Source organism: Silurus meridionalis, chromosome 1 (genome assembly GCF_014805685.1).
Source record: "Silurus meridionalis isolate SWU-2019-XX chromosome 1, ASM1480568v1, whole genome shotgun sequence".
Taxonomy (NCBI): domain Eukaryota; kingdom Metazoa; phylum Chordata; class Actinopteri; order Siluriformes; family Siluridae; genus Silurus; species Silurus meridionalis.
In genome coordinates this window covers 9,976,176-9,997,253 of record NC_060884.1, presented here as the reverse complement: position 1 = coordinate 9,997,253, position 21,078 = coordinate 9,976,176, and the positions used below count along the sequence as shown (strand labels likewise).

The following is a 21,078-nucleotide window of genomic DNA, read 5'->3' as shown; positions in this document are numbered from 1 at the left end:
AGCCCCTACCAAGTATTGAGTACATAAACAGTAAATAAACATACTTTCCAAAAGGCCAACAATTCACTAAAATGTTTTTTTGATTGCTCTTATGAAGTATTTAAATTATTTGAGAAAGTTAATTGGTGCGTTTTTGTTAAATGTGAGCCAAAATCACCAAAAAATAAATAAATAAAATGAAACACTTGAAATATATCAGTCTGTGTGTGATGAATCCATATAATATACAAGTTTCACTTTTTCTATTGATTAACTAAAATAAAACAACTTTTTAAGGATATTCAAATTTATTATGATGCACCTGTATATCACAATCTATCTCTATATCAATACATTGCTAACTAGCTCTATGTTCTTCTTTCACATTTAATGTCCAGCTTCAAGAATTTCTCTTAACAGAGGAAAATCCTGATAATTCCATATATCGAGGGAGTGAATGTTTAAAGGATGGAAATAATTCAATTAAATTCAATAAATGTTTTATTTGTATAGTGCTTTTAACAATAAACATTGTCTCAAAGCAGCTTTACACAGATAATGTGGTGATAAAAACTGTATATGTTCTTTATAAGTGTAAGTTTGTCCCTGATGAGCAAGCCGGTGGCGACTGTGGCAAGTATGAACGCCCCGAGATGGCATAAGGAAGAAACCTTGAGAGAAGCCAGACTCAACAGGGAACCCATCCTAATCTGGGTTGCACTGAATGTCTATTTATTGCAGATATTCAATGTTGCGCGGTACAGTGAAGCAAACTGTTGTCATAAGTCAATGTAGCAGACTGTTGACATTAACTACAGTCCAAATCCATCCTCAAAGTTCCCGTTCTTACTTTGGAATTTCATGGAACCACCCAAGGCATAAAGGAGAAACTGTCCCAAGCTGCACAGAGTGGCCTCCAGTCGAAGAGAACACTATCCAGAGGCAGGCCTGGACAGAGTGGGAAGATCCGCGGAGGGAAGAGGGGCAGGAACAGTGGTCACTGGAACCTCAGGAGCATGTTTAACTCGACCGAGAGAGAGATAGAGAGAGAGAGAGAGAGAGAGGGAGGGAAAAGCGGTGACAGGAAGAGAAGGATATGGATTATTATGGGTCCTTATTGTTGTATAAATGTTAATGTCACTGTGCAGTGACAGCATACAAATATCCCAGTTAATCAAACACTCTATATACAAGATCCCTCCAGATTTGCTCCTTTACTTAAGAAAAAACTACTGATAAAAGGCTTGACTAAATAAATACGTTTTCAACCTCCACTTGAACACTGAGACTGTGTCTGAGTCCTGAACACTGATTGGAAGGTTGTTCCATAACTGTGGGGCTTTATAAGTGAAAGATCTACCCCCTGCTGTAGTCTTCATTATTTGAGGTACCAACAAATAGCCTGCACCTTTTGATCTAAGTAGGCGTGGAGGATCATACTGGTACAGAAGTTCACTCAGATACGGTGGTGCGAGACCGTTAAGTGTTTTATACGTCAGTAGTAGTATTTTATAATCAATGTGAGATTTGATTGGGAGCCAGTGTAGACTGATTAAAACAGGAGTGATGTGGTCATATTTTCTAGATCTGGTAAAGAATCTTGCTGCTGCATTCTGAACTAACTGAAGCTTATTTATGCACTTACTCGAACACCCAGACAGTAAAGCATTACAGTAGTCTAATCTAGATGTAACATAAACATGAACTAGTTTTTCTGCATCCTGTAATGACATCATATTTCTAATTTTAGCAATATTTCTAAGGTGAAAGAAGGCGATCCTGGTAATATTATTCAAGTGAGCCTCAAAGGAAAGACTAGGGTGAATAATTACACCAATGTCTTTGACTACTGTACACGCTGAAACGGAAACACCATCCAGAGATGCTACGTAATTGGAACGTTTGCTTCTAGATGCATGTGGTCCAGCATCAGCATCCATTGCAATGCTGATGATACACAGCTGTATATTTCAGCAAAGCCAGATGAGAGATCAGCTGACTTTGCTGAAATATACAGCTGTGTATCATTAGCATTGCAATTTAAACAAATACCATGTTTATGTATAATTTCAACCAGAGGCAGCATATAAAGAGAAAAGCAGTGGGCCTAAAACAGATCCTTGCGGAACACCAAACTTTACCTCAGAAAGTGTGGAGAACTCATCATTTACATCAACAAACTGATAGTGATCAGTCAAATAAGACCTAAGCCAAGAGAGAGCTTTTCCCTTTATTCCAACAACATTCTCAAGTCTAGCAAGCTAGACTTGTCAAAAGCTGCATTAAGGTCGAGCAAAACAAGTAAAGAGACAAAACCCTGATCAGAGGCCAATAACAGGTCATTAGAGCTATGTGCTTTGATGAGGCCTAAATCCTGACTGATACATTTAAAAAATGTTATTCATAAGTAGATGTGAGCATAACTGCTGTGCTACAACATTTTCTAAAATTTTGGATATAAGGGGAGATTTGATATTGGCCTGTAGTTGGACAGCTGACATGGGTCAAGTTCAGGTTTCTTAATTAGGGGGTGGATAACTGCCAGTTTGAAGGATTTTGGTACATAACCAGTGCTAATGGAAGAGTTTATTTTTAAAACAGGTTCAATTACCTCTGTAATTATCTGTTTGAGGAAACTTGTAGGCAAGGGATCGAGAATGCAGGTTGATGATTTTGATGAGGAAATAAATTAAATAAATATATGAATAGGAGTAAAGCTTTGTAATTGATTGTCTGTTATAATTACACTGCTGTCTACAGGGTTATTTATAAAATAGTTTGGATTTATATGAATCGTCTGGATTTCTTGCCTGATGTTTTCAACTTTATTATTAAAAAAGTTCATGAAATCATCTATCTATTGATGGTGTGCATGTTAGTGCAGTGCTTTTATTTCCTGTTAATTTTGCTACCGTGCTGAATATAAATCTAGGATTATGCTTGTTATTTTTTATGAGGGTGGAGAAATATGCTGATCTAGCAGCAATAAGAGATTTTCTATAATTTGGGAGGCTCTCCTTCCATGCTATTTGAGATACTTTTAATTGTGTTTGATGCCATTTACGCTCTAATTTCCAAGTGGTCTGTTTTAAGGGGCGCGTATGATCATTATACCACTGTGCTAATTTTTTCTTCCTGATCATTTTGGTCTTAAGGTGATCTATTTAATATCTTAATTTCCGGAAGATTATTAAATATTAAGAATGACATTTGTTAAAGTATGCAAAAATAAGTAGAACATTTAAGTAGAACATATATTTAGAAAATTCAATATTAAAATCTAACAAATGTAAACTATTAAATAAAACTTTTTTATTTATGTTTTATTTAATCTATTTAATTTGTGCCAATTTAATTGATTACTCAATTTAATCAATATAATAAAGTTCATTGTATTCATTTTATTTTTTATAAAATATACATTTAACCAAGCAAACATTTTATAATTTGTTTTTTATGTAAACTGTTCTTTACAAAAGTTGATAAAAAATGTCCAAAAAAAAAAAACGCATTTTTGATTTGTATTTCTTTCCCAACTATATCGAAATTGAACTGAACAATCGCTTAAAAATCGAGCTACATTCCAAACCATGAATTTTGTGTACCGTTACAGGCGTTACATATGTGTCTGTATGTATGTATGTATGTATGTATGTCTGTCAGAACATATATTTATATACACTGGTGATCAAAATTAGAAAACAATTTATAAACAATTGAACAATTCTGAAATAATGTCATCTTCACTGCTCAACAGTTGAAGGAGTCCTATCTATACCATGCTACCAGAACACCTTTCCACAAAATAACTACGGCATTTAAAAAAAAAAACATTATTTTGCAGAAAACACACTGATCAAAATTAGAGAACAACAATGACTGTAGCATGGAAAAAGATTACAACAAAATGTTCTGAAGGTTACAACAGTCAGCAATTAGTAGGAAGTGTACAGGCCTCTGCTCTGAATGACTTTAGCACATCTGCGGCCACAGGACAGCACTAGTCTCTCACACTGCTCTGGTGTAATTTTGGTCCACTCTTCTTCCAGTCTCCTCCACAGTTCAGTGACTGTAGTGACAAATACAAGAGAGGACAGGATACTGCGGAGGATCTCAATGGGCAATCGTTTCCACACTGCAGGTGGAATTGCTCACCAGTTCAGCGCTGAACAGGGTAAGGATCTGTCTAGTCATTCAGTGTCTCAACGTTTAAGAGCATTTGGACTGAAAGCCCACTCTGCAGTAACAAACCTCTCATTAGCAGAAAGAATCAAAAGGCTAGACTAAGCTTTGCTGAAGAGCATGTTGTGTGGACAGAGGAGAACTGGTCCAAAGTTCACTTCAGTGATAAAAGCAAGTTTAATTTATGTGGGTCCGATGGGAAACATTATGTTCGGCGACAAACTGGAAAGACTGAACCCAAAGTGTGTAAAGAAGTCAGTGAAAAGTGGAGTAGAAAGTGTCATGGTTTGGGGCATGTTTTCTGCAGCAGGAGTTGGGCCTCTTATACAGCTACATGGCAGAGTAAATGCAAATGTTTATCAGAACCTTCTTCAACAACATATGGTTCCTTCCCTGCATTCATCACCCAGTCAGCCCCACAGCGTTCATGCAGGACAATGCTCCATGTCACACAGCAAAAAGGGGTAAAGCAGTTCCTTGAAACTGAAAACATTGAAATAATGACATGGCCTGCCCAGAGTCCTGATCTCAACCCAATAGAGAACCTCTGGAAAATCCTTGGTGACAAAGTTATGGCCAAGAAACCCACTACAGTCATCGAACTGTGGAGGAGACTGGAAGAAGAGTGGACCAAAATCACATCAGAGCAGTGTGAGAGACTAGTGCTGTCCTGTGGTCGCAGATGTGCTGAAGTCATTCAGAGCAGAGGCCTGTACACTTCCTACTAATTGCTGACTGTTGTAACCTTCAGAACATTTTGTTGTAATCTTTTTCCATGTTACAATCATTGTTCTCTAATTTTGATCAGTGTGTTTTCTGCAAAAATGTTTTTTTTTTTTTTAATGCCTTAGTTAATTTGTGGAAAAGGTGTTCTGGTAGCATGGTATGGACAGGACAAAAACTCCTTCAACTGTTGAGCAGTGAAGATGACATTATTTCAGAATTGTTCAATTGTTTATAAATTGTTCTCTAATTTTGATCACCAGTGTATATATAAACTGAAAACACAGAAGCTAACAAGTCATTTTTTCTGAATACAATTACAAAACACTGCAACTTGAATATTCCTCAATATACATGCAAGTGAAGACTCAAAAGCCAAAACACGTAAATTTGGAACCGATAAAACTTTTATTTCACTTTAAATTGTTTACACTTTTCCTGATTATAACATGTAAGGTGAAACTAGAACTGTTTAAAAGACATACACAAATCTAGTATTACATCGATAACCAGGGTTGTACTAGGATTTTTTTTTCTTTTTTTTTTTCGGGACTTAAGCTAGTCTAAATTTTTCACAACCACGTGCGCGCTAAAGCGATAAAACCATCACAAAAGCTAACTGGAGGCAGAATACTGGTCAGTAAAAACAAAAGCGATCGGAGATACCAGATATACAGACAGGCTCGGCTCCACATTCACTACTGTACTTTTTTTTTTTTTCCTCAAGCATAGAATAACTGCTGTTTGTTCAGCTATGGGGAGACGCGCGTTTACTTCAGTGCATGAACATTGTCTTCAGTTGAAGACAGGAGTTCTACACCCAAGTAGAATGTTAATGATGTGACAAGGTATTGTGACACTGAATGAGACCTCGCCTAATCCCTTCAAAATCCTCCAGTTTAATGAGCAATTGTACCCTCAATTGTTTAAAACAGAACTTATATTTTAGCAGAAAAATCTGGCAAATGAAAAAAGAAAAAAAAAAAAAGATTCAAGAAACAGCTGAAAGCTCAGTGTATTTGTTCCCATGTTTACCATAGAGACTGTAATTTATTCCAGGGCTAAGTAATCATTGGCCAAGAAAGAAACAGAACAAATGCTCTGCAACAAATAATATTAAAAAGCTCAGTCAAATCAGAACTAGAAAAGATCTATAATGGCCAGAAGTGAATCAATAAACTTTTGGGGGGAGAAATAACGAAATAACAGTAGGAACAATTTATTTAGAAGGTTAAACTGCTTTAAATGTTTTTTTTTTTTTGTTTGTTTTTTTTTAAAAGTAGGATTACATTTCAATTAAAGACTTTTAACAACATGTAACTGTATAGTGTGTGTTCAATGGTAAACAACAACAAAAAGTGGGACAGAGTAACGTCAAGAACATTTTACTGGTGTTAAACAGCACCACCTAACTGCTCTTTTACAGATCACCAAGACAAACACTGCAGTTTCATGGAAAAAGTCTAATATTACCTACTGATGGAATGTTTAAGCTCTAGGTTAAATTTGAGAACAACTGGAATGACAACCTCAGGTCCCTTTAATTTTTATTCTTAGACTCATGCAAAGTAAAAATTATAAACATTGCATGACAACAGTAATGCATGTTAGTCAGTGTCACAATACAGCCTGTTTACCTCCTTTCTGTATGAGTTGCAACAGAATTGTACTGCTCATTCCAATAAAAATATTTCCAATTTTAGCCAGAAAGTAGGGAGGGGTAGGGAATTCACATCACAGTGATTATTAAATTAAATTGACAGTTTAATAACCTTTTTTTGATAAAATCACTGAGGATAGAGAGAAGTGAAAGACATTATAATGCATTACCTGATAACGAACAATTACCTTAAAAAAAAGTGAGCAGTATTAGGCCACAATAGCCCCATATTCAACAACCCTCCCCTCCCTCAAGACATCCAAACACATGTTCAAAACATCTTGTCCATTAAAGAACCAAATGTTACCCTGTGCCTTGATCTCAGAGAGGCAGAGACTTGTATTTCAGATACAATTCATGCTGCTCATCATACAGAAAGGCAAGTTAGGGTGACGTGGATGGAGTAGGGAACTAGGGGCTGTATGTGTAAGATCAAGAGTGTGGCTGGATTTAAACAGTGAAGTGCAATGCTTTTAATTCTCGCCCTCTCCAGCATCTGCTTCATCCCCCTGGGTTTCTGATGTCCACAGCTGAAAGACAAGAGAAAAAAGATTAATGTTGAGTGAAGCGGCATTTGTCACTATAAATACAGCACATTTATATAATGCTTCCCAGTCTGACTTTACTGAGCATCTCTGCCAAGAGCTACCTCTGCTGCAGAGGATAAGTATAAAATTACGAGCCTCAGAAACCATCAATTTGCATAAATGCTTCTCGGAGTTCAAGCAACAGACATACAGACAATTACAGCAAAGAAACCATTACTTTTGTAGAACAAGCAGCAGAAAAGACCTGCCTGAGCCAAGAAACACAAGGAATCGACATTAAATCAGTGCAAAACTGTCCTTTGGTCTGAAGAATCCAAATTTGCGATTTTTGTCCACCATGTCTTTATTAGACATACAGTGGGTTAACAGACGGTTCCTTAATGTGTGGTTCACACCTTAAAGCATGGAGGAGGAGGAGGTGTGGTGGTGCTTTGCTGGTGAACTCGTGCCCTCAATTTTGACTTAATCACCAACAATCATGATTCTAGCCATCAACACTTGAAATTACCAATATTAGAAAACCTTTGCTTACAGTAAGGTTGTCCCTTAGTAGCTGCATGATCAGGGTGCTGTCTTTGTAAGAGTCCTCATTCAAAGTGTCGAGCTCAGCGATTGCTTCATCAAAAGCCTATACGAAAAAAGTATTGTCAAGTTTTATACTTTACACTGTAAACCATTATACTTAATATTTTTATCCTATGAAAGACCCCCCACCCCCCCCACCAACCCCCACTCACTGTCTTTGCCAAACCGCAGGCCTTCTGCGGTTCGTTTTGAATTTCATAGTAAAACACAGAAAAGTTGAGAGCGAGCCCCAGCCTGATGGGGTGTGTAGGTTGCATGTCTGTCTTGCTGATGTCAAATGCTACCTGGTAGGCGTTAGAAGAGGATGCCACCGTATCTGTAAACAAAAAAAGAAAAGAAAAAAGAAATTAACAGTCAAATGTTTTCAGAAACAATTCTATTCAAAAGACCATTTTCTTTTTATATTTTAAAACTTATGGTTTTAAAATACCCTAAAAGATAGCTTTATGTTTTTTTTTTTAATGTTACTGAAAAATGTGATGACATGACAGTGTCATAAGTCATGGATTGTTCAACTGAGGTTGTATTTTCCTAATTCTAAGATCTGAAAAGGACCAGATATTATGTTCTGCTATGAAAAACCTGACTTCAAAACAGTGTGCTTTTTTTTTTCCAACTGTATATCTGACCACAATCAGGCTGATGAATCCCTAGAAACACAATTCTGCTGCACTCTGGATAATGTAAGTCCTCTTGAAAGAAAAAACGATAAAAAAAACAAGCACCCTAGCGTCATATAACGTTCATACAAGCACCCTTAAACAGACCACTTGGAAATTAGAACAAACGGCCTCAAAATAAACTGGTTGTTTCTGAAACAGCATGGAAGATAAGCCTCCTAAGATAACTCCCTACCCAGCATGACAATATTCTCCTTAATCTGGCAAGGTTCTTTTATTGCCATGACATTTCTAATGAGAATTTTTACCCAAGATAATTCGGTCTGACAAACAGTTGCACATGAATTTTGTTTGACCACAGCAGCATAAAGTTGTGTAAAAAAGAAAGTACACACTGTGTTGTGTATATAAGACCACAAAATTCAATCAGCAGGTCTATAAATTAGGTAAACACGACCTCAAATGAACACGAAATCACATTGCCATTATTTATTTAACAAAATTAAAGCCTGTATGAAGAAACCATATTCAAAAATCTAAATACACTTTAGAATTAAAAAGATTTTTGTGCAACCTTTGAGAGCAATAACTTCAAGTAATAATTTTCTATATGACTATTAGTCTCTTACATTGTTGTGGAGGAATTTGGAATTTTCAGCTATACTACTGTAGATTTGATGGGATAATTGTCCTGTTGCATGACCTAATTTCAACCAAGATTTAGCGGTCAGATAAATGGCCACACATTTGATTATAGAATACTTTGGCATACAGAGGAGTTAATGCTCGACTCAATAAATCCAAGCGCCGTGGCTGCAAAACAAGCCCAAACCAACAACATTCCATCATTGTGCTCGACAGTTCATATCAGGTGCTTGTGCTGATATGCTGTGTTTGGTTTTTGCCAAATGTAACTCTGCAAACTTAAGCTACACTGCCATGCTGTTTTAGTTAGAAAAAGAACCTTGGTCACACTTGCTGATGATCAATTAATAAAGGGGATTTATTAGCAGCACATGGCTGCTACTTAGCCTCTCAATTCCTAGGGAAACAGTAAAGGTGTACTTAGTTTTTCACACATGGCTTCCCCGTTTCAGCTTTATTTTTTCTAAAAATGACACTTAATGCCATTTGTTGGAGGTTGTATTTAACTCATTTTAAGACCCGATAAGAACCAGATAATTTTATGTTGTGATACATAAAACCATATAATTCTATAAGTGTGTCCTTTTTTCACATGACTATAGGTCGAATTTAGACTAGGGACAGTGAGCACTTGAACGTATTTGTGCATGAGTCCTCAGACAGTTACTACATTTAGAAGGTGTGGTGGAGTTTGCTTTATGGTCACCTTTAAAGTTGTGGCAGATGGGCTTGTTCTTGGCCATGGCCAAGATTTGTTCTTGACCGTGGCCAAATTTCTGGCATTTAAAACATGTCAGTGGGTTCAGTTGGAAGACACAATGACTTAATTATATTCTATTTCAATCATTTCTGGTGGTTAGGGCCTGTTAAAGGCCAAGATGCATGTATCCATTTTAGTTATTTGGCCATCTTTTTTTCTTACATTTAATGTCTCTATTTCACAGATATTCTGCTTTCTACTGAACCACCATTACAAAACAATAGGAAACCAACTCACCGCTTTTATCACTGCTAGATGCCACTTCAGATAAGTATCTGTAGTAGTCTCCCTTCATTTTCAGGTAGAAGACTTTGCTTTCTGGCTGGCTAGCATTGGGTATGAGGTAATCATCAAGAAGTTTCTGCATAAACAAAGGAAAGGAATGTCAGAACAGCATTGAAATCAGAGACATATCCTTGACAGACAGACAAATATGGTCATTATTGGAACAACAATTGATCCATATGGACAAAGATTTAAGCAGTAGGGGACAGCTGATGTATATAAATATAAAATGTTTCTATAAATGTATATATTATACATTAGATTAGATCTCTGTTGCATGCCAAGAGTGAAGAATTGGAAAGGATCAGTGATTGGGCTGCAATATCATAGTATCCCCTAGGCCCACTACTTGGTGCTAGATATGCATGTCATTGTCAAGGTTTACTAAACCATTCTGGAAGGCCATGTGCACCCAATGGTTCAAACACTGTACTATGAAGGTGGTGCTATATTTGAGGATGATAATGCATTAATACACACTGCAAGACTAACAGCAGAATGGTTTGAAGAACATAAAATCTTTGTTAAACAGGTCCCATGACCTGCACAGTCAGAAGATCTGAATATTATTTAACCGCTTTGGGGTGTTTTGGAGGATGGAGTCAAGAAATGTCCTCCAAAAGCATCATGTAGTGTCCCAGCCACTATTCTGCAAACTCCACCTGGCCACTGTGTAGTACCTGAATCGGTCATTCGTAGGGCACCATGATACATTTTTGTAGTCTAAAACCAGGTGTTTGTTTTATTGCCCACCCCCTGTAAATAGTACAGAGATTCTAAATAGATCAGCAGCAAAAACACAAGCTTTACACATCATGAATGGTCCTGTTAGCAGGTGAATTGTAAACACTGATGGCTGATCAGTTAATTAGTCTGATATGATTAATGTTGTAAAATGCCTAAAAACTAAACTAAAAACACTCTTCTTATCTATGAATGTAATATAATATTCCTCACCAGAACATCCTTGCAGATATCTTTCAGCTCGGACTCAATTTTCTCACGATATTCACGGGCCATCTGCTGCTTCTTTTCGTTGCCCTCGGTCTTTTGCTCAATGCTGGAGATGACACGCCAGGAGGAGCGGCGAGCCCCCACCACGTTCTTGTAGGCCACTGACAGCAGATTGCGCTCCTCATTGGACAGCTCACCTCCACCTTCAGTGACTGCCTTCATAGAGGCAGCCATGTCATCATAGCGCTCAGCCTGTTCGGCCAGCTTAGCCTTCTGCACTAGGTCACTCTTGTCCATGTTGATACTGTTAGAAAGAGTGTCACATTTAAATAATTCACAAAAATTATAGACTTTACCAGCCTTTGTTGATAATGGTAAAGTTACCATATTAAATTAAACAGCCCTGATCATTTACAAACTTGGAAAAAAGATAAAAATGTTGGAGTCTAAGTTTAATTTAATCTCAGATCAAATAGTTAAATTTGAGCGATGTTGCTGGTGGTGTTTTTTTTTTGTATAGTGTGCATATACCATGCCCTTTGAAAGTATTGAAATGGAAAAGCTAATTCTTGTTTTTGCCTTTTACAATCAAGACATTTGGGTTCAAGTAAGAGCAGACATTCAGAATTTCGTCTTTTTCTATCTGATAATTATATCTAGATCAGTTACACAGGACACATTATATACAGAATTTTTAGGCAAGCAAAAGTATAGGAACAGGTCGTCTTAAAAGTAAATTGCAAATGACACACTTGGTTGCATTTGTCCCCCGCTTGCCATTACTTAATTTGGAGACTCAGCGATCACCTTCTTTTGTAATGATTATTTAGACTTGAAAAAGTCTTGATTTGCTTGTTCAGTCTTAAACCCTTGACCCTGACTACCACCCTCCCTGATGAAGTCCTATTATTGTGTACCACCTGAAGTCTCAATTGGATTGAAAGCATTTACCTGAGAATTGGCAGACAGTATTTGTGTAGAAATGCTTCTGCAACTTTCATTTGATACATAATTAAGAAAAGTGAGTCTGTTCGAGAAGCAGTCATGTGACCCCCTAGCCATGACTCTACATCCACCCAAATGTCTCCAATGTATGTCAAAAACAAAAAATATTTAACTTGCATTACTTAAATAGGGGCTTGTATAACCATGTGTTTGGGTTTTACAGTAACCATTAAGTGCTTTGGGTGAGTTTGGGGGAGAGTTTAGATTGCATACATATTAGGGATGCACCGAAATAAAAATTCTTGACCGAAACCGAAAATGGAGGAAAGCAAGGCCGAAAACCGAAAAAAACCGAAACACCGAAAGAAATTATGGCAATTATTATTACCATTGCATTTATGGCTATGACTGTATACTAACCTTACTAAAATCAAGGCATTTCAATTGCATAAATTAATATTAAAGTTTCAAAGAATTAATCAATTACAAATTATTAAAATATTTATTTATAGCACATTGCAACAATGCACAGGATAAAATAAATTAAAATTTAGTCTTAAATGTTTAACTTAAATGCACTCATGTGTACATTAAATAATAATGTACAGGCCCTCTGGCCTGCTGAAAGGTTGTACAATTAAATATGTTCTTTCATAAAAACAAAGTTCATTTAGAACAAGAGCAACTGCTTAAAGATACAACAATACAACACTATCACTGGGAAACTTCCTGCCTTTTCAAAAACGTCCCCCACAGACGGAGTGCGCATACTCAGAGGGGTTTTGCTTTTCTGTGCGTTTGCGTTCCTCTGATATTCAGCAAAGCGATCGGGATGTTTGGATTTCAAATTAAACCCGATGAGGAGAAAGTCTTTGCAGACGAAATTTCCTCATTACATGTTTTGCAAATCGCTATCCGTGGGTCTTTCTCAGATATACTGAAATACGTCCACACCGCAGACATGTTGTTTTAGACATGCACGTGCAGGCAGCGGTTTCTGTTTGCGTCATCACAACAAACTGTTAAGGCCTTGTTGTTTCGGTAATCAAGGTCCATTTTCTTACCGAAAATCTTCGGCCGAAAATGGCCCAAAAGTGCATTTTCGGTTTTCGGCCGAAGATTTTCGGTGGCCGAATATTCGGTGCATCCCTAATACATATATACTGTAACTTCCGGACTATTAAGCGCACCTAAATATAAGATACACCCACTGAATTTGACAAAGATTTTTATTTTGAACATAAATATGCCACACCTGTCTATAAGCCACAGGTGTCTACACTGAAACTAATGAACTTTAAACAAAAAGTTAACGAAAGACAGTGTCTGTTAAATGGCTTGTATCTAAACTGTAGCCTACCAAGAAAGTCACTGTTCACTGTCTTTCTCCTTCCTTTCACAACAATTTCTCTCGAAAGTTTTTCTTTTGGCATCGTCGTGCGTTTAAAAATCACCATCGGTGAAGCTTTTCTCCCGATGCCGTGCAGCTCAGAACACAGGTGAAGTGTGTTTTTTCATGCCCGGTTGTTTTCAGCATGCAGGTCAAACGTCAGAGGAACCTCAGCCATATTTATGATGTGGTGCGGTCCGATTCAGTGGGAGCGTGATTTAATATAAAAGAGTTTCATTGGTTCACCTGAACCCGTTCTGCAATTTCATTGGTCTAAAGTTATGGGGTTCAGTTTTTTGTCTTGAAGCTTGTGCAATCAGGAACACCCCAGGAAAAATCCATAAATTAGCCACTTCGCTGTTTAAGCCACGGGGTTTAAAGCGCTGGGAAAAAAGTAGCGGCTTATAGTCCAGAAAATACAGTATACACATACACACACACACACACCTCTATATATTTGGCCAATTTTAGCATAACAAACCTGCTAGATCTCTCATTAATTGACAAAACAAGTCACCCAATGCCTCTTGAAAGAACTGTGAAATGTTTTCAGTTGGTTAACAATTTAATTAAAAGATAGAATGCTGTTGCATTGGAGGAGAGCAAAGCCAACAAGAAAGCATTTCAATATTAAAATTATTTGTAAATCATCCTATTTTACACTTATTGGTTGGCACAATAAATTTTTTAGGGGCCTGTAATTTAGTTGCCAAAAAGGGGATAGCGGTCATTTAATATCAGAGAATTTAAAAAAACTTTTCAATGGCAATCCATTCCAAATATCTAAATATATTGGCTCATTTGCACTTTTCATTGGGGAATAAAATGGGTGTTGTTTTTTTAAAGTTCATTTACTATAAAATCGTCATATTTTGTAGAATGTGTTCGTGAAAATGTTTAAATTGTTTTTTTTTTATAAAACTGGGGTCAATTCCATGCCTACATTTTTATGATCCTAAACAAGAAATAAATTCAAAGATTTAGCCATTTCAAGTCTAATCTGTGCAAATATTTTCTTTTTTTCAGTGCCTTCTAGGTACAAGTAATCCACAACGGCTGTAGGGAAACAAACAAAAAATAAAAATTAGGGATGCACCAAAATGAAAATTCTTGGCCAAAACGTGAAAAAGAGGAAAGCAAGGCCGAAAACTGAAAACCAAAACACCGAAAGAAATTATGCCAATTATTATTACCATTGCATTTATGGCTATAACTGTGTACTAAACTTACTAAAATCAAGGCATTTCAATTTTTGTTTCAAAGAATGAATCAATTACAAATTATGAAAATATTTATTTATAGCACATTGCAACAATGCACAGGATAAAATTAATTAAAATTCAAACTTAAATGTTTAACTTAAATACACTCGTGTATATTAAATAATAATGTACAGGCCCTCTGGCCTGCTGAAAGGTTGTAAAATTAAACATGTTCTTTCATAAAAATACAACACTATCACTGGGAAACTTCCTGCCTTTTCAAAAAGGTCCACCACAGACGGAGTGCGCATGCTCGGAGGGGTTTTTCTTTTCTGTGCCGCGTTCTTCTCATATTCAGCATAGCGATCGGGATGTTTGGATTTCAGGTGATAAATTAAACCCGACGTGGAGAAAGTCTTTGCAGACGCACCCTCTCTTGGAATTTCGGCATTACGTTTTGCAAATCGCTCTCCGTGGATCTTTCTCCAAGATATACTGAAATACGTCCACACCGACAAGCACGTGCAGGCAGCGGTTTCTGTTTGCGTCATCACAATCGGCCGTGTTTTTTTCGGTGTTCAAAGTCTTTCGGTGGCCAAATATTCGGTGCATCCCTAATAAAAATCCCACTCTGATACAGGCTGTAGCCAATCAATGAAATTCAATATAAATGAAAATGTTGCCAGACAAACTACTAATCGGTTGTATGTTTTATAGCAGTAGCCCTGCTATGCAGTGCCACCATTAAGACTTTAAGTATGTTTGACTGAAAATGGCAGAGAATGTTACACCACCACCTCATGCCCAAGTTCTGTTCTGATGTGAGAAATACTTTAACTTCATAACCAATCATTTGTGCCCAGCATGAGGATATACATATATATACATATAATTATAAAAGCAAAACAACATTTTTTTTTTTTTTTTTTAAATACCAGAGTTTTCTGAACTTACTGAAATATAATCACAATTTAATGGTTATATTTAAGTCAATACAAGCTTACGTATATACTATGTTTTTTTAACAACTGACAATCATAAAACTGCTTTGTGGTAATTAGAATATAGATTTAGATCCCCACTAAACAAGTCCAGAGTAATGATGGTAAGGAAAAACTCAGATGAGCTGAAAACCCACTAATATCCTCGTCTGTGGTTCTTTTTCCTACACTGGCAAAAATTGTTTGGCTTTGAATATATACTTATTGATACTTAATGATGTCATTGGTTAACTGTGTTCATGTACATCAGAATGTGCATTATGCAGCACTGGCAAATTGAATCAAGTAACAAACTTATTTCAGTAAATTAGCTATCAAATAGCTTTTATCCCCTACAGACAACTAGCGATAACTGTTTCAAGTGATTATCCTGCTTTCAGTTCCTATGAAGACGACTACTTCTGCTTCTCCCATAGCAGATCATCCGTCTCCATACCCCCCCTGTCCTCTACATCTGCCTCTTTCAAACCAACTACCTGCATGTCTTCCCTCACCACATCCATAAAGCTCCGCCTTGTTCTTCATTTCCTTCTTCCTTGTGGCTCCATTCTCAGCATTCGCCTACCGATATACCCCTTGTCCCTCCTCTGCCAAACCATCTCAATCGTGCCTCCCTCATCATCTTGTCTCCAAAACGTCCTACATGCGCTGTCTCTCTAATAAACTCATTTCTAATCCTGTCAATCCTCGTCACTCCTGCTGGGGGTAAAAAACTAATCCCCAAACCCCTGACATTAAAAAGTCAGTTTAACTAACCAACTCACCTTCACGAATGACAACCAAAACTAATTTAGCATCCAAGTGTTTGTTAATGAAAACCAATAGACACGAACCTTTTTTAAAGTAAGTTAATTAAATTTAATACATTTGGTTCTGAAATGCAGGTAACTCATGTTTCAAATTCTTGCCAAAAAATGTGCAGTGCCAGATTTGGCAAAAACCAAAAACAGCATATCAACTTTGGGCTTGTTTTGCACCCACATTTTGCTTGTTTTCCTTGCACTAACTGAGGTGGCCTAAATTGAAGCCCATCTGTCCAACAGCTCAAGCTCAGCCAAAATTGTAAAAGAACATTTAAAATAACAATTAACCCAAACATGCCATCAAATCCATGAAAGAATGGCTGAAAAAGAAAAGAATCAATGTATTGTAATGGCCCTGTCAAAGCCTGACTGAAATGCTGTGGCAGGACCTTAAGAGAGCTGTGCAAAACAAATACCCACAAACCTCTATGATCTGAAGCAACTTTGTAAAGAAGAAAATTGCTCCACAATATGTGAGACACAATGATCCATCAGTGATTACTTAAACAATTACTTCAGGTTATAGCTGCTTAACTTGATTCTACATGCTATTGACTCCATAAGGTACTTATTTTCCACACATGGTTTCTCCATTTTGACTTTTTGTAAAAAAAATAAAATAAAAAACATTACAGTGTAATATATCATTTGGTGGTGTTAATATGAGGTTGTATTTATCCAATTCTAAGACCAGATTATTTTGTTGTGATACACAAAACCATAGAATTCTAGGGCTGTAACAAAATTATTCGATAATTAAATTAGCTGTCAACAAATTCTGTTATTTATTAGTTTGGCTGCTTAAGTTACGGGTTAGCGTAAAGGCAAGATAACACAGCCGCCTGTGAAAATGGTGGACAGTACAGGGTCAACTGGCAGCAGGAAAAAGAGAGTCATCCTAGGCATGAGATCATTTTATATTAAACGCAACACAGAAAATTGTACCTGGAAGCTATGCAAATCAGACCTTGTGTGGGATGGAAGTACCACAGTGAAGCAGAAACAAAACACACTGGATGAAGGTGAAACATCAGCACAGTGAGCAAAAACTATATAACTCATGTAAAAATTGTATAATTTAATGATGTGCTATGGTGTAAACTGTTTGCTAACTTTGGGAAAGTCATACTGGATCTGTTTTTTTGTGACTCGCGAGCATCAGATGTTTCAACTTGCTCACGACAAAGTGATTAATTCAATTAAAACTGTGCGGACAAACACTAAAAATATAATCATTTAATGCTGCTGTTTTTTGCAGCTTTTAGATTTAAGGCTTACACTGTTGTGGTTTTTAGGGAATGCATATGCATTTGCATATTTTTCATTTATTATTTTAACAAACCTGTTAGCTTGCTGTGTTTTTTTTTTTACTGCAGCTTTACTATGTTCAAATGCTTGTTTTCAATGTTTCTTTATTTATGCATATATCATTTAATTATATAAAATTTAGTTGTGTGAATTATGAACAAAATCTTTTTTAAACTAAAAGCGTTTTGCACTTATATATAATGTGTGTCTAAAATAATTTTAGTAATTTACAATGCTTATATGTTTACTAATGAACAGTTAACAGTCAACCTCCTTGGAAAACTAAACTTTTGCTGGCATGCTGAGATGTTTACTAAATACAAGCGCACTATATCACAGCTGATGCAGTTGATTTAAAACACTGGTTCTTATCTGAATTTATATAGTAGGGTAAATCAAACTATTTGGTATGGGTGTCAATAGAGATGTTTAAATATAGAAAATTTACTTTCAATAAATGACAATAAATAAATTACAACAATTTTAATTATCGGGATGCAGCATGGCTTGGATTAATTCATGTTCAAATCTACAAAGTCAATATTTCTATTTTTGTTATTATAAAACTATTGAAAATAAAGAAGCTCCTAACAAGGTCAGATTTTAAATATGCACTCAATTATTGAAGAAATATAACAAAGCTTTATCTAGCTAGTCCTATTTTCTACCCTGTTAGAATAGCAATGCATCTCCAGATCAATGTAAAATCACTGTCTTATATAAATACTAGAAACACTTGGAAGAATATCATTGACCCCTTTACAGAGCTTGTATTTATATGAAAATAAACTTGACATCTGATATATGAGCTAATAGGTAGCTTATGAACCACATAAGTCTGGAGTTAAACTGATGACTGGTTTTGCTTCAAAGCCTCTACAGGCAAGTTATGGTTGCCCTGCAACAGACTGGTGTCCTATTCAGGATTTATTCTTAACTCTCACCCATTTCCAAGGACAGGCCCCAGATGCAGGATAAAGCAGTTACTAAAATAAATGTAAGCTCCTACTTGTATAATTGTTAAATTGTTCACAAGTAATTTTATAATAGTAATCAGCTGCACAGATGTTTATTAGATCCAAACTTCTGGAGGATTATGTTGCATCCTAAACTTAAAATACATAGTTATTTTGAAAGAACAAATGCAGTTTTTATGACATTTTGACAAACTGGATTGCTTCATGCAATTTAAAACAAAAGCCTGAACTAAATCAATAAGCAGAGGAAAAAAAAAAAAAAAAAAAAAAAAAGACTTACGTCATCCACTATAAATATGCTTGTGTTAACTGAGAACATTTAACAATCGCATGGTGCAAGATTTGTTCAGATACTCCTTCCTGATTTTAGTAAAATAGGGACTAATCTAATTTAGAGTTATCCTCAAAAAATTACAAAATGATATACGTGGCCTTAAACCACGTGTAACTTGGCTAAAGCTACAAGAATTCACCCGAGTGGAAATACTTTAGTCTCAGGATCACGAAGCGAGCGCGCTCTAACAGCACTATGAATCGAAAGAGCCGTGATCAGCAAGTGACGTAATCGTTCCTGGGCATCTGGGTATTAGCTAAGGTGTTTGCATATCCGTGACAACGCCCAGGGTGGCGGCTGGTCGCAGGAATCAAATCAAACTACTGCGATCGCAGTTAAATGAATAGGTAACAATAGAGGTGTAGAAAATAGTTCACGTGAGAACTGTCGTTAGCAAACATATGCTGTCGTTAGCCATCATAGCAAGCCGAAACTAAGGGGAAAAATGCTTATTGGCGTAAAAGTGTTATTTGTAAAATGAATGATTAATCGCACTTAGAACTGTTTAAGCGCGATAACGTGAGAATGTGAGACCTGTCACTGCGGCCCACATAAATGTCGAATTAGCTGGCCTAATTCCGTAAACCTGTCATTTAGATTCAAATATTCGTAATAAAAGCCTTTACCCGCAACATGTGGTTACATTTTACAGTTCTTATTGTAATTTGGCTTGTAACATACTACGAGTTAAATAAATAAATACACTATTTTTTATACTGCAGTGCAGCGCGTTCACCTAAGCTCCTATTTGTTAGAAGCATGCTAACAATGTAGCCTCCCTGTAAAAATCAGCCAGCTAGCAACGCCCTCTCACATTCCCTCGCGGAATTTGCTGAAACGGAGGAGAAAACCATTAACTGATGGACTTACATTTAGAACTCATCGAACGTAATCAGTACAATCAATTTAGTGTGGCTTTGTCTACACACAATAAAGGCCTCTGGACATTGCCCCGCAGTAAATTTATCTCGATAACGAAGGCCATTAGCACTAGCCAACTAGTTCTTACGACGGCCAAGGAATAGATTTAGGTGAGCCTTTCTTTCATTTTAAGTCGTTTGTTTAGTGCTGTGGAGTACATGTTCCATATCGAAATAATCGTAGAATATGTAGCACTCGAACCGATGATGAAATCGGACATTTCAGCGAAAATAAACGATCGCCATTCATCACACGCTTCGGCCTAAAATGAGTCCTTGTACTCAGCCCCAAACCACCTTCCGCCATAGACAACATTCAAAGGCAATTATGAACGAGCATAGCCCTCATTACATTTACAAAGTCTACAGTCTAATATCATTTGAAACAACGAGTAATGAAACTCACATTTAAATATATTTCGAATCCTACTTGTGATCTAAATGCTTGGAGTATCAATCCGTCCTCCGTTTCGCTGCTCAGGGAATTCAGGGCAGTACCACTTCCGCCTGCGTTAACACTTCCGCCTCCTCGAAGCTCCACCCCGGCCAGTATCCATAGTAACCACCACACGGGGTTTCCTAGGCATTCTACAGGGCCATTGACGTCACCAGGACTATGGCAACCATCGTAGGATGACGTAAGTAATCACTATAGTAACTGTTGCCAGGAGGTGGTTGACAGTTTGGCGAAGGCAAAATGGCACACAAAATGGCTCACAAAATGACAAGAGTTCAGAGTTTGACACTTAGTGGGGCTAAATAATCCCCCAAGCTCCCAAACCATAACCCCTGTAAATTAAAATATAGACGATTTGTCAAACCAGAAACAGAATCACCTTTATTACCATGGGTTGCAAAGGATTTGTCATGGTGTGCTGATTCTATAAAAATATTAAAACTATAAAACCCAGGAAAACAAAATAATTTAGTAATACATAAAGATAAAGAAGTATAGGAACTCTGTATTAGAATACTGCTACTTCATTGTGATTTGGGTGCAATTTAAATTATAACTATAATGACCTTTTCTCAGTGGTCATCATCACCACCATCATCACAATTTTATCAACTTTGTGGGACGTTTATAAATTATACTAACACCATGAATGGCATAATTAAGTACTTAGATAATTATATGTATTTTTTTTGTCTGTCTGTGACTTGCAAGGTTTCTTACCGAAATCAATTAACTTGTACTATAATTCAGTGAATATTCTAACTTTTTAAACTAAATTGTAACTATTTTAACTAAATTTT

At 36.6% G+C, this 21,078-nt stretch overlaps 1 protein-coding gene across 2 annotated transcripts; it reads right to left on the bottom strand.

The window, feature by feature from the left end:
• Positions 1-5,269: 5,269 nt before the first annotated feature.
• ywhaba (tyrosine 3-monooxygenase/tryptophan 5-monooxygenase activation protein, beta polypeptide a) lies at positions 5,270-20,384 on the bottom strand. 2 transcript variants are annotated; one of them, XM_046846033.1, is made up of 6 exons: positions 20,228-20,384; positions 10,945-11,245; positions 9,940-10,063; positions 7,830-7,993; positions 7,625-7,720; positions 5,270-7,074 (listed from the first exon to the last, which is right to left on the bottom strand). In XM_046846033.1, the coding sequence occupies exons 2-6, from the start codon at positions 11,236-11,238 to the stop codon at positions 7,018-7,020; spliced, it is 735 nt and encodes a 244-aa protein (XP_046701989.1). In that variant the 5' UTR covers positions 11,239-11,245; positions 20,228-20,384; the 3' UTR covers positions 5,270-7,017. The 2 variants fall into 2 exon arrangements, with proteins under 2 accessions (XP_046701989.1, XP_046701990.1); XM_046846034.1 differs by having other exon boundaries at positions 20,252-20,371.
• Between the last annotated feature and the right edge of the window lie 694 nt (positions 20,385-21,078).

Excerpts from the sequence above, each read along its gene's own strand:
- ywhaba (XM_046846033.1), bottom strand. The coding sequence starts at position 11,238 with ATGGACAAGAGTGACCTAGTGCAGAAGGCTAAGCTGGCCGAACAGGCT. Across the intron at positions 7,721-7,829 it reads CCTGCGGTTTGGCAAAGACA|GCTTTTGATGAAGCAATCGC; the intron begins GTGAGTGGGGGT and ends TTTTTCGTATAG. Across the intron at positions 7,075-7,624 it reads TACTAAGGGACAACCTTACT|CTGTGGACATCAGAAACCCA; the intron begins GTAAGCAAAGGT and ends CTTGTCTTTCAG.